The sequence below is a fragment of the Astatotilapia calliptera genome, chromosome 20 (assembly GCF_964374335.1).
Source record: "Astatotilapia calliptera chromosome 20, fAstCal68.1, whole genome shotgun sequence".
NCBI classification, from domain to species: Eukaryota; Metazoa; Chordata; class Actinopteri; order Cichliformes; family Cichlidae; genus Astatotilapia; species Astatotilapia calliptera.
The window spans coordinates 26,623,755-26,638,105 of NC_137441.1; the positions used below are offsets into that span (position 1 = coordinate 26,623,755).

A 14,351-nucleotide genomic window follows, 5' to 3' on the forward strand; every position below is an offset into this window, starting at 1 on the left:
AAGCTCGAATCAACATAATGCTCTTATCATCCATATGCCACGTGTGAGCTCTGGAAAGCCCCCACAACCTAACTTTTTCCGTCATGTCACACAGAATCCAGGAAGAAATAAAGACGGCTTCCTGTCCAGACAAAGGAGGAGCTGGCTTTTATGGTGACGGTTTAATGGTTACATAGGGCATGGTTTGTTTTTTAACTTGATAATGAGATTACGCTTTGTTTTAATTAGCATAAAAGGGTGTGAGTAGCTTTGTGTCTGTTTGAGGCTTTAGAAACTTAATTTGTGATTCAACTTTGTTCAAATGATTTATTTTCCAGAATCATAATCTGAGTTTTTGTTTGTTTTTTTTTATTTAAAGTTTGTAGAAAAGGTCTTAAGAAAACACACTTTACACATAGTTTTTCATTGACATACTGGGAACACTTCTTCGTGCTGCCAGACGGACATTTGCAAAGCAAAGTTCAACTTTCATGTGCCAGTGTCTCTGAGCTTTCCTGGTTGTGTACAAGTAGACACAATAAATTAACCCAGCTGCGCTCCAGTCCATTGAGCCTGCTAGAAAGCAAAAATCATGTCTAATTTCAAAATACAAGTGCAGATTAAAGTGCTGAGATTCTTCATCTTCTCTGTGCCGCTAAACAAACACAGATGAAGCTGGTCTCGCTTCACTGTGTGGTGTTATTTGTAAATCAGTCGTGTCCACAGACTGTAAAAGATGGACATAGCTGCTGGTTCATGGTCTACCATTGAAGCCTTTAGTTTTATTTTTTATTGTTTTAAATATACATAATGAGTGGCTGTGATATGACAAGACCCACCCACTTTAGAAAAATGAGGTAATAAATCAGGTGAGAAGTACGTAGTTCTCCCTGCTGGCTAAGGCGCATCCATGTTGGCTTCACTTTACAGACTGAAGCTAGTCCATCCTTTATCTACAGTTTATGGTTGTCTGTGTGAACAAGAAATTTCATCTCATTATAACGTAAAAAAAACAAAACAAGCTATGTCAAGAATTCTTTTGCCCTATAACACCATAATAACATGTCACTGGTGAAAATGGCTGCAGTCAGTGTTACTTTACGGGCTGTTTGCCTGCTTGCAGTTTTTTAAACCGCCACCGGGAGGCACTGAAGTCAAATGTCTAAAAAAGTTTGCACATAGACGCTTTAAGCTTTGCGGCTCTTTTTCAAATTGAAAATGTGAGGAGCTGTTTCTGTGTAGCAATAATAAAATACACTTTTAAGACAATTTGGAAATAATAATAATAATAATTAAAATGTCACACAACAGTACAAATGTATCATTCACAATATTCTAAGCATTTACAAGTGAAGTCCAGGTAGTTTCAATGTTTATCCCACCAGTTTCTTGAACATGGCACTGGTGATGTTGGGGTTGGGGGTGGTACTGATGGTCGTGTGGGTGCTTTCGCTGAAGCAGCGCATATTCCCGGTGCTGAACACGCACTGCAGAGGCCACAAAACGACCACAATAAGCAGCACAAGGAGCAGAATGAAGAGGATCATCTTCTTGCAGTCAGCCACTCTGTCCACCATAGTGAGATGGCGCTGTGGAAGCTCGGGAGCAGTGTCCATCTTGGAGGACCCAATGTCAATGCAGACGCAGAAGGCCGTAGGACTTTCAGGGTCCCCTGAGCTATTATGATTCTGCCTGCTCTTGTAGCACAGCCTCTCCCCCTCCAGCCACACCGGCTCCTCCTGCTGCTGGTGGCTGGGCAGCTCGCAGAGGACCTCGCGGCTGGTGGCTAGGGCTGGGGGTCCTTCCTTTGGCAAAATAGTGGCCTGCCGGCAGATGGGGCAACGGATGTCTAAGGTGGGGTTTTTGTTGTTGTGGTTGGACAGCGCATTGAGGCGGGAAAGGCACTCCAGGCAGAAGGTGTGGGTGCACTGCAGCTGCTTGGGTGTTTTGAAGACATTGTCGTAGGTGTTGTAGCAGATGGAGCACTCGGGCTGGTTTGCCACTGACACCTTCTTTTGCAGCTCTCCAGCGTCTTCCTGGGAGGGTATCGTCACGTGCCAAACCTGCTGGGTATCTTCCATCTTTAGAGGTCTTTGACGTCCTTTGTCAACTCTCCTTTTGGGCTCTCAGGCTGTTGCCTTGGTCTGTCCTGAAGTTCCTGCTGGAGTGAAATGCACAGATTAGTATTCAGAGTTCTTAAAAATGCCATAGAAATTGCAACAGTTTACAGTCATGCCTAGCCAAGGCAGGATTTATCCAGTCATACTGGATAAATCCTTAGTGTTCTTAGCCTCACTTGGTACACTGATAATATTACAAAGTTTAAAGTTTTTATCCTGTCAAGGAGTATTTCGGGAACGATGCATAACGGGTCAAATATGCTGTGTGATAAGGCAGCATGCACAAAGATATAAATCAGTTAAGTGACCACAAAATGAAAAGAAGCCCTCCAGCCCCTACACAGTGTGGGCAGTGCTGCAGGTACAGCGCCAGTCATGACAACATTTTGATCAGGCCTCAAAAAAGAAAAGCCAAAGACCTTTAGTTCTGCTATAAATCATAGAACTTATTAACGGCTGCTGGATGCGCACTGTGTAGTTTAGTGTTGTAATGTAGAGGGAGTGAATGAGTCAGTCTTCAGTAAGCAATGAAAGCCAAGGATCTCTTTTTTTGTTATTTGTTGAACGCTGTTTGTTGAACATCCTGGTCAACACATACGGGGTTATCAGATTTTCACGCTGGGTGAATGTCTTCATTGTGGAAATGTAAAGCGTGAGGACTCGTGTTGAGAGTCACCCTGATTGTTTTGGGAATCCATTCCTGTTCTGGGGTCTCTACAAGACTGTTCAGTGTATTATACAGCATCTCTCATCAGCTGCAGTGAATATTAAAAGAATCTACATTATCTAACCAGTTTTGATATAATTGTTTAAAACTGGTGGGAATAAAGCGGCTTCACTGAAGGCTGGAGAGCCTCCACACAGAGAGCCTTCTTTTGGTTTGTACTTCCTCTTAAAAAACGTCCTGTCATCACAGCTCACATGCACCACGCTTGGTTGGCTTTTACGACAGATACTGTCTCCTTCAAGTTTTAACTTCGTCACCTTTTTTTACATCACGTCTAACTGCCTGCTGAATAGTGACTCATAGAATTTGTTTGGATCCTTTACCTGTCTTTTTTTGTATTTTTGTGTTTTATCTTGTACTTTCTTTTATATTTTATTAAAACATCTGATGAACACCCTCTAAAACAGCCGAATGGATTATTTCTTTACTCTTCTGGAAATATTAACCGATTCATTGATGTGTGAAAAATGGGAGAGTCTCAAAATGAATCCACAATAAAAGTCCCTATTCCATTCAAATTCAAAGCTTTATATATCTTCCTAGGAAAGAACCCTAATGTTGTAGTTTTGGTATTAAAAGTCAGTCATTTTGAGGGTTTCTGTGTGTTTGTGGATTAGGGATGAACGATGTCAGCACAGGTGTTCTCCTCTCTGTGCCCCGAGGGCCGGTCTTGTCCCAGTTCTCCCATCTACACAAAGTCCCTGCTTGTTCTCCACCTAATCATTCCATCTGCCCTTCACATTCCTGCACAGGGAGCTCTCTCCCTCCACATGTCTGCTGAATGCTTCAGTAGGATGAGGACAGATTTCTCGGTATAATTACACCCGTCTTATCAGTTTAAAGACTCCTTTAACCGCGGATTCTGAATCAATTACACTCTCTTTCAAATTGCGGTTTAGTTGTCGGGCGTGCCCCTTTACTGGACGCCCGTGGCACTGCAGTACGAGGTAGAAGACCTCCAGATAACACTCCCAGTGACTAGTGTCTGATGCAGCACACTGAAAATTCAGTTCATTTCAATATTACCAACGCTGATTAACCACAAAATGACACTTACGCAAAACAAGCAAACGTTGAACATTGTAAGGATTTAGCAAATATTTAAACACCTACTTAAAGGTTCATATGTGGCTAATTATTGTATTTCATGTGTTTTAAAGGCACACTGAGCCAGGTCAAGATCTTACGAAAAGAGGAAAAGTCGTTTGATGATCCCACGCAAGCTCCCTGCATCTACAGTAATAAAGTAGCTAAATTTAAACTGATTGGCTGGATGTGACATCTCCTGCTCTGTTTCCATGTCTGTTAATCTGGTAACAAACTTGTTAAACTTTTACAGGTTTCAGTCTGGTGGCTGGTCAGAAGGAATGCACTGAGGACACTTCACAGATTATAGTCTGACTCTCTGACCTTACAAATTTACTTCATTTAGAAAGAAACATCTGCTCACAGGGACATTGTGTTTGTTTGGTTGTTCTTGTTCTTGTTTTGGTAGTTGAATCTGTGGGATTGCTTCTGGAAATTTCCTGTAAATATTCTACTGTTAATGTGTAAAGATTGTAATACTTCAGAGTTTATCATTAGCCCCTGTGGGCTCTGTTTAAGTATTAGTAGACTGCCCTAGCACACGGCTCGAGCAATACGCAGTAATAGGACAGAGTCGGTTAAACTTTAGAGATATCAACCGCTGTGAGTCCATTTCACTTGTTTTGGTGCAAAAGAAAGTGACAGCAGGTGCACTGCAGAGAGAACAACACAACCTCCCCCCTAACAAAAGGAAAGGTTTTGCACTTGGCGTCCACAGACCATTTCTTTCTCCTTTGCTCTCTTGATTTTTAAAAAATTACAGCTACAAACTGTTACACGCCCTCATTCAGAGGAAAAGCTATAAAAAACCCCTGATATTGTTCATCAGGTCAAATATTAACTCAAACTCAGTCGTTGCTCAACCCTTAACACTTCAAAACACCACTAAATCTCTTTATTGTCTTTGCGCAGTGCTTTGCTTTGACCTTCCCTTTGCAATCACACATTGCTGACCAGGTGCACATGTTTTTTTCTCCTCACCCATCCCACTGACACAATTCTTTTACAACTTATTTGTGTATTACTATCCCATCCCCCTCCCACCCACCCACCTCGCTTCTTTGTGTCAGGCTCAACTGCCATCTCTAGTGTCGCACTACCTGTTCTCCATTTGAAAGGTAAATGTAACTCGACCTGCCGACAGTTTGAACTAGGGGCGGCTCGAGACGGTTTAACTGATCGTGAGATTAGGTCGAGGCAAAAACAGATCTGTTCAGCAGGTAGCATGTGTACGCGCAAAGGACAATGCAGGAAGCAGTAGTGCAGACATCTGATAAACTGAATACACAGATAGCCACTGGTGAAATGTGGCTGCTGCAGCAGGAGATCATGAACATGTGTTGTGACGGTAACACTCTTTGCATCTCAGCAGTATGGAGATGAGATAAAACAGCCTCATTTGTCAAAGACAGCCTGGAGTGTGATTTTGTTCAATTTAACGGGTAATAAGTAATAATAAATAATCAAATATGGGTGCAAACACTAAAGTGCAGCATTTAAAGCCTTTTAGTTTAACATCAGTGAGCTACAAACTGTTTAAAAAATTGCCTCAAAACAGCATGAAGAACAAAAGTTCAGTTTACCTGTTAGATGATTAAGATGTGCTCCTGTCTTGATCGCGGTTGGGCCGAGCTCAGCTCACTCCCTCAGAACTTGGCAAAGCATTTTTCTCTGTCAAATTCAACTGACTTCCAAATTCACACCAGGGAGTTTGGGGTGTTAATTGTGCCTCTGCTCAGGTTGAGGTCCTCCTCCGTGGTGTTTGTTCAAGTGGGTGCGTGTTCAGAGGCTGAGTAATGGCTCGCTGTGTGAGAGTCAGCTCTGAGTTGTCCCTCCTCAGTGTCACCTGTCAGGCTCTGTCAGCTCCCCTTTTTAGCCCTCTATGTAAATAGCCTCAACAGAGTTTTGGCCTTGAGGCGGGGAGGGAGGAGGAGGAAGGGGAGGAGGAAGACGCCTCACAACTTCAAGGAGAGTAGTACACATTACTGGCCTGTCTTTTTATGTTCTTTCATGCCTCTTTCTGCCTGTGCTCACTATCTCTCCACACATAAAACAAACACCTATAACCTACAGCACACTAATCACACTCAATCTGATATATTATTGACGTGACTGCAACATTCATTTTCTTGTCAACAGCACTCAAATCTGTGCCCTTAAAAAACAAAAACCTTTAGGATTGACTTTTTCAGAGAATAAATAAATGCAAACAGACTGAAACTGCCTTTTTTTTTTTTTTTTTTTTTTTAACACAACCAGTGTGCTTAAGATACACAATACATATACATGTCTCATTTCCATGTAGCCACTGATAAGGCGACAGGTGGTGATAGAGGAATATCTTCCCGCCAGAGCACCGCTGCATATGCGAACAGGCTCTCGCTCCACTTGCAGTGCTGCTGGTCAACATTACAAGCCGTTATAATTCAGCCTGATACATTTTCCAAAACTTTCCGAGCTACACTTCATTAAGAAAAGAAAACAAAAATGACATCATGTTTGATCTCAGAGGGCGAGATCGCCATTAAGGAGGTCAGAGCTCAGAGATTAGAAAGACTTCTCTTCAAATCTGTATTTGAAAGACTGTCAGGATATTCAATCAGCACCTCTAACAGGATATAAACACAAAAGTAACAACGGCATCCACCGTGAAGAGGCTACTGCTCATTTATATGACTTGAAGGATGTGTGTTGGGTGTTTTATTTGATTACTCATTACATCTTATGGAAATGACTAATGGCTGTTGGCCATTAGCAATAATATGTCTCTGCAATAACAGCTTCCTAACTGACTCAGTTATTTAGTAACCCAAGCACAAATACTGCTCTATCGTATCAGCAAAGTCATTTCTTGGGCCAAATAATAAACATGCCAAAGATTTAGTGAGAGTGTAATTCTATAGTGAATGATGTTGCACGATAGATGGCAGGGAAATGATACACGTGAGAAGGGAATGTGTTTGTGCAGACAGGCCATAAAATGACACAATGTTGACTGTCTGTCCTCTTGAACTGACAGTTACTCAAACAATGAATATGATAGTCTCAACCTCTATGGCCATGCCTCCAAGGTCAGAATCTCCTGCTGTTTCATTTTAGTAGGAATATGTGCACAGTGTTGGCGGTAAGTGACATGATTATTTTTAATTAACACTGAGGATTCTCAGATGTGCCTCCTACTGGATTTGTAAATGTTTGCATCTACAGCTTGCATGAATTTCGTTTTCCACTTTCCTGTCGAGAAATTTCCATGAATCTCTGTCCTTCATCTAGTTTAGAAAGCAGCACATAGGCGTCTTAATGTTTTACCAGACTGCATGACGTCACTCCAGTCCCCAGCGTTTGTCTCCAGTGGCTCCCTGTGCATTTCTTTAAGTTCGATTACTTATAAAGAAACAAACTGTCCCTAATGTTTATGGTAGTTTTGTTTTAATGGAGAGAGACAGACTCTCAACCAAATATCCAGAAAAGTAAAACAAACAAAACAAAAGGTACTTGATCCCCTGGATCCCACTGATTGGCTCTGTGCCCATCTGATCCACGCATAAAAAAACACTTGTCCACAGAAACAATTTCTCCCAGGCCAAAGATCTGTCAAAGGACATAAGCAGCAAGCTTGTAGACCTCCACAAGGCTGGAGTGGGAGTGGACTGTAAAGCTCGTTTCAAGGACCTGCAAATGATTCTGAGAAGGCTGGAAGAAAGTCCTTTGGTCAGCACAAGGTTAAAAAAAAAAGGGGTTTTCTGGCATCATCTCGACCATCCCCACAGTCAAGCATGGAGGTGGCAACATTTTATTTGGGGGCTGTTTTTCTGCTAAGGTTACAGGACAGCTACACAGCATTGAGGGGTTAACGGACGTTGTCATGTATTGTAAAATCTTGGACAAGAGCCACCTTTCCTCAATCAGAACACTGAAGCTGCCATGTCCAGCATATCAGTGACCCAAAACATTACACAAAGTTAAAGCCCTATAGAAAATCTGTGGAGCTGAAACTTCAGAGTTACCAAGTGCCACCAAAAAAACCTACATGATTTTGAGAGTTTCTGTAGAGATGAGTGGGGCAAAATCTCTCCTGGAATTTGTGCAAACCTGATGATCAGGCTCTCCCGAGGGTTTCTTAAGATAAGATAAGATAAGATAACCTTTATTAGTCCCACACGTGGGAAATTTGTTTTGTCACAGCAGGAAGTGGACAGTGCAAAAGTTATGACGCAAAAATTAGAATACAATAAGAATAAATACAGTACACAACTGTACAGAATAGAATAAAATAAAATACTATATACAGTAGAATAAAATAGAATAAAATATACAATAAGATAAAAATAGAATACAAATGCTATATACAACTGAGTAAAAATACAACGATGCCAGAAAAGATTATTGCACTTAGTGTTATGGCACATGTGTGGATGTGTGTGTTTGATCAGTTAAAGTCTTTATTGTGGAGTCTGACAGCAGTGGGGAGGAAAGACCTGCGAAATCTCTCCGTCCCACACCGTGGGTGCCGCAGTCTCCCACTGAAGGAGCTGCTCAGTGCTGTCACAGTCTGCTGCATGGGGTGGGAGATGTTGTCCAACAGTGATGACAGCTTAGCCGCCATTCTCCTGTCACTCACCACCTCCACTGGGTCCAGAGGGCATCCTAGAACAAGAACTTCTCCAAGAACCGAGTCATGTTTACCTAATTTGCAGTTCTGATACTTTGACTGCAGTTTCTAGCATTTGGTGGAAGTGTAAGGATGAGTTGAACATTAAGTTGAGCAGGGTTAGTGGAATTTTACAATGAACTCAAGGACGTGAAGAAAGGTGACATTCAGCAGAGAGTCTTCTAGTAACAAGTTGCTCTAAATCTGACATTTAGTTGCAATGAAACAATGATTTTTTTTTCTCTCTCTCTCTTCCCCCGTTTTGTTTCTCGTTACCCTCTCTTCCACAGCTCTGCAGGTAGCTCCAGTTCTGGAACTACCTGTTCCTGGTTTGCAGTTACTGGTCACACCAGCCTATCAAGTGCTTCTATTTGTTTTCTGTCTCTTTGCTCTTTTTCCAGCTCCTCACTTTCCCTTCATCCCAAACTGGTCGAAGTAGTTTGTTGCCCTTGCCGAATCTGGTTTTGCTGGTACAATACAATTACAGCCACCACTAATTGTACATGATACTGAAGACACTGTAGGGATGGTGCAGTGGTTGGCGCCATCCTCCTCGTTGGCTGGGGCCTCTTTTTGTGCAATTCATACGTCATCTCCACAGATGTGGACGTGTGTGTCCTGTTAATTAGTGCTGGTCATAGATGTAAATGTGAGAGCGAATGGTTGACTGGTGACTTGGTGCACTGGGTTTCCCCAGATGACCCAGTTCAGTGACTGCTTTGGTAATCGATTACCTCAATGATTGCTAAAGACAGAGCCTCTATCACGTCTCAGCTTGTTCCCTGGATCACCTGACTCCAAGTAGCTTTAAAAAACAACTGCTAGGAAAAATAGGCTCACATTATTTTTCTAGCATGGACAGTGAGTTACTTGTGTGTTCGATAAAGACATATTAAGTACAACTGCTGTTAATATTTATTAGTTTACATGGTTTGCATTTGTCTGTGATTTTGATGAAGGTCAGACTTCACTTTATGAGTAACCCTCGGATAAATCCTTTTAAGTACGAGCCTCTGTTTGGCAAGGTCTGAAGGACTGTGAGTCATTGGATTCTGTTTGGATCTTGATGACCCATTCATCTGATTTTGCATCTTCTATTTGACTATGTTGATGCTTCAAGGACAGCCTGAGTCTTTTTTATCTAATTGGAGAGATAGTACATACTCATGTGGAAGAGAGAGTAGACACAGGAAGATTGTGAAAAACTCTCATTGGAAGGATACCTGCCGCAATACCTGCACTCATCTCTTTCACGCTTCGTATATGACACGATTATGGAGTTTGAGAACAAACGTATGTAACAATGATCAGTGAAAACCAAAATCATTAACGCTTTGAGGTCTGGATTTAAGTTAAAATAAAAACTGTATTCAAATTAAAATTTCATTAAATAAAAAATTAGGTTACAACTAATTAATGAAGCATTCCTGTTTTTAATTTTTCTTATCATTACAACAGGGGTAACATGATTATGCGGACAATTTAAATGACAATTTAAAGGTCCGTGTAATTTTGCTAACAGCACACGGCTTCTGGAGACTGAACTTAACAAAATTTGCCAAGAAGTGTTTTTGAAACTTTTGCCTTCTTTTTTCTTCTTGTCTTTACTGTCAACAAGTCGGATGACAGACCTGAGAGAAGGTCACTGCTGAAGTTAAACTTCCCACATCCAATAAAAATGTGAAGAGCAAACAGACCGGTTAAGTTTAAATTTGGGATAAAGGTGTTATATTTCCACTAATATGGATGTGTTAGAGATCTGGGACAAAGCTTTGACAGGTTAGGTTCAAAATTACTTCAAATCAAAGCAGGTAAACAAGAAAACAAATCATTTAAAAGGGTGTGTTTTACAGTTGACTGTAAACTTATTATTTATCTTTATGACTTCAAAACAGTCATAAGTTTATCCTCTCCAGTTTTCCTTGTTGTCGTCACTGTTATCGAGAAAACGATGGCTCTAAGGAGGATGTTTACGACTTCCTCGGAGACTCAAATGAGCCGTATAAAAAGAGATCACGTGCTGATCAGATTTTCCATGGGGGATGGAAACTCTGTGCATAGCTTTCCAAAATAAAGAATAACTTCTGAACTGAGTTCAGTCAATATTTCTGTTTGGTGTGAAATTATAATTTTCCATCATACGCTGACCTTAACTGACAACACGCAGCATTAATGGACGTACTTATGCCGACACAGTATTATGTATTACTGCAGATGGGCCAAATGACTTTTGGAAAATGATATGTTGTACAAAATAAACACCTGCTCAGACACACACACATGCAATGAGAATACAAACTTGCATGCATCTTTACATTTTCCACAAAACTTATTTACAAAAAATTAACCAACAATGATGTCTTTTTTTTTCTGCGCACCACCAGGAACCTCTAGTAAGTATGTGTGTATTCTGGCAACATTAGCGTTCACTTTAAAGTGTCCGTTAATGTTGCCAGAAATCGTGGAAAAGATTGTGACAGCTCGTGTTGTTGCAAGGGATGAATTCAATTGATGGGTGGAAATTCACTTGGATTACTTGGAAGGAAAAAGAAAAGAAATGTACAATTATTTGTCAGTTAGAATCTGATGAGAAGGGTCGTCACAGAGCAGAATCACAGATGGATGTGGGAGAAACTGATTGAATTTCCAAGGTCTAGACATTAGTAGTATCTATTTGTGAACTTATCGAGATTTTGGAGGCGATGCACTGGGCAACTGAACTAAGGTGGAGATGGGGAGGCGGAGGACGATACTATTTAAAGACAGTGGTAGATCATGATGACTTTTAAGTCTAAGAGACTAAGAGATAAGAGAGATAAGATAAGATAGAACTTTATTAATCCCTCGGGTGGGTTCCTCTGGGAAATTCGATTTCCAAAAAAAGCACAGCAATGACCGAAGTTACAGTTACAGAATTGTTATATATATATATACACACACACACACACACACACACACACACATATAAATACAGAAACAAATATAAATAAAATATACAAAGGGGATAAATAGAATAAATAGGAATAAAAAATAAAAATACAAGTGAATTGCACATTTCAAGTATTGAGTCTATTGCACTGTTGACTATTTACAAAAAGTATTGCACAAGGTATTGTACAGTGAGGTGAAGAGGCACTACAGCTTAGTTGTTCCCCCCTCCTTTGTCCTCCTGTTTCCCCTCCCTCTCCCCTCCAGAGAGGAGTTAAACAGTTTGATGGCGTGTGGGACAAAGGAGTTTTTAAGTCTGTTAGGGGCTGATGGGCTGATGAGAATGTGGGTAGACAGAGTAGTGACACTAAAAATTTGAAAGAGCTGAATTCAAGTTACAGCAAAACAGAAGAGATGAGAAAACCAGGGCAGCGATAACACCTCATATTACCAACAGCATTGTAGCTAGAACACAAGAATTTAGATGTTTCTTATTAAACTTTGATAAAGTGAGTTTTGCTCATGAAAAGAATAAATAACCAGAGAGACTTTATATAAATGCAACAGAGTACTCTTTGTAGTCATACTTTTGAAAACAATTATGACATTTGATTTTTTCTTTTCTTTTTAAAAACTCCGTATGACCTTAGGAGAACTCCTAATTCTACTAATTCATAAGAATGCACTACCTCAAAGACATTTATTTACAGTCCCAACTGCAAAGTTGATCAAAAAGTAAAGTTTTAAGTCTAACCTTAAAAGAAGAGAGGGCATCTGTCTCCTGAACCCAAACTGGGAGCTGAAAGCTCTGCCTCCCATTCTACTTTTGGAACCCGTAGGAACCACAAGTAATGCCACAGTCTTAGAGCAAAGTGCTCTGTTTGGACGAGGACAGGTAGTCTTGTGATGCAATGAGGCTTGCTTATTAGGACTCTGTAATATGAAATATGAATGTGGGGTTGAGGCTGGATTATTGATGAGGCAAAATGGAAAACTTTCTTGAGACCACAGATCATCAGGCGGATGTATTCTAAAATGTGGGAACCACTAATATAAGCAAATATGATTAATGAATCTTCTTTTTTACAAAATCCTGAGACACTATCTTGGAAAAGATTTCTTGTCAGGATTTAGTTTTAAGACCATTGAACTGAATGGTTTAAAGTGAAAAACAAAAATCCTTGCAGTATAATGTATTGTTTTGAACACAGTGCATTATATTGTACATTATAAGTGAAAACGACTCTTGCGAGTCCAAAAAAAGAAAAAAGTGGAAGGAATTCATTGTGGGTTTGGGGTCACCAGGGGCTCTCACAGTTTAATACAACCTCAGGAAACAGTGGGTGTACATAACAGTAGTGGAGCAGTAAAAGTAGCAACTGAATACAAGAAAGTATTCAAATATTGACTCCAGACTCAATGACAATGAGAAGCCTACACAAATAAAATTCTCATGGGGTTTGGGTACTGTCTTCTCTGTCTTGTATATCACAGTTTTCAGTCAACTTGCTGACCTCCTGAGGACGCACTGTACTTTGATATATATATATTGCCTAGATTTCATAGGGCCAAACCCCAGAAGGACAAATAACACGATTCACCAGCACCTGATTAAATGAAGTGACTCCAGGTGTGTTCACGTGTGCTGTCACTGACGTGTTCCCAGTGTGCTCGTTCATGCATCACAGTGTGAGTTTAGCTGTTTTAATATAAACTAGTAATACATTTATAAACTCCACTCTCAGTACATGTGGTGTAGCACTGTTATCAACAACTATTGCTGTGCCATGAGGTCTCATAGCGCTGTTGTAATAGTTGCACAAACAACATAAGCATATTATTAGTATTTGCATTTTAGCTTCATTGTTTGCATCCACTCCTCTATTTATGAACGAGGTGATTTCTATGAAAATGAACGAGTCAGAGCTGCTGGTAAACAAAGTAAATATCTGGATTTCCATGAAAATCAAACAAGTTGCAGCTTCTCGTCTCGTCAAGGTCGAGAAACTTGCTAGAGTGTCACAATCAGGCCCAGATAAAGAGAGAATTCACGGGCAGTTTCGTCTGTGTGTGCATCCTGTGAGCACTTCAGAGGCAGCCTCTGAGGCACGGCTTTACAAAAAAACACATGAAAATGTAGAACATGGAATTTCAAACTTGTACTTCAGCAGCGCTTTCTTTGGGTAGACGTGAAATAATGACTACCTGCAGGTGATTAAAGACGTCTCAACGGGGAAATGGATGGAACGCTTTCCAAGTACCACAGTTAATTAATTTTACTTAATTGCTTTCAATCACTGTGAATATTCATCACCATGTCAGAGATGTGTATTGTCGAAGGTGTAGCATTAACATTAGTAGTAAATAGTAGCAATAATAGTGAACAAATTAGTAGACTGGTGGTGTTAAGACTTTAACACCACCAGTGGTGTTAGAAAAGTAGCTTTGGTGTTTGAACGAAGCATGACGTCATTGTCTCAAAAGTGCCTCGTAAGGGCTTCTCTTCATTGACTCCCCGTTAAATTCAGAATCAAATTTAAAATCCTTCTCCTCATATACAAGGTCTTGAATAATCAGGCCCCATCTTATCTTAAAGACCTCACAGTGGTAAGCTCCTAGGATTTTAAAAGTAGAATGGGAGAGAAAGCCTTCAGCTTTCAGGCACTTTTTCTGTGGAACCCAGTTTGGAGCTGGTTCACCTCTTTTCACTCTCCACGCGTTTATACACCACTATGCATTTAACCGTTATTTATTATTAATCTCTGTCTTTCTTCCACAGTGTCTGCCACCCCCCTCCGGTTCTCCCAGAGGTTTCTTCCTGTTAAAAGGGAACTTTTCCTTCCCACTGTCGCCAAGTGCT

General features: G+C 40.6%; 1 protein-coding gene across 2 annotated transcripts; it reads right to left on the reverse strand.

Moving 5' to 3' along the window:
- Positions 1-327: 327 nt before the first annotated feature.
- Positions 328-5,798, reverse strand: rnf223 (ring finger protein 223). 2 transcript variants are annotated; one of them, XM_026153219.2, is made up of 2 exons: positions 5,496-5,798; positions 328-2,140 (listed from the first exon to the last, which is right to left on the reverse strand). In XM_026153219.2, exon 2 carries the CDS (start codon positions 2,058-2,060, stop codon positions 1,353-1,355), a length of 708 nt encoding a protein of 235 aa, XP_026009004.1. In that variant the 5' UTR covers positions 2,061-2,140; positions 5,496-5,798; the 3' UTR covers positions 328-1,352. The 2 variants fall into 2 exon arrangements, with proteins under 2 accessions (XP_026009004.1, XP_026009005.1); XM_026153220.2 differs by having other exon boundaries at positions 328-2,137; positions 5,496-5,773.
- Positions 5,799-14,351: the final 8,553 nt, after the last annotated feature.

What these genes read in the sequence shown, in the direction of transcription:
- rnf223 (XM_026153219.2), bottom strand. Translation starts at nt 2,060, where the DNA reads ATGGAAGATACCCAGCAGGTTTGGCACGTGACGATACCCTCCCAGGAA.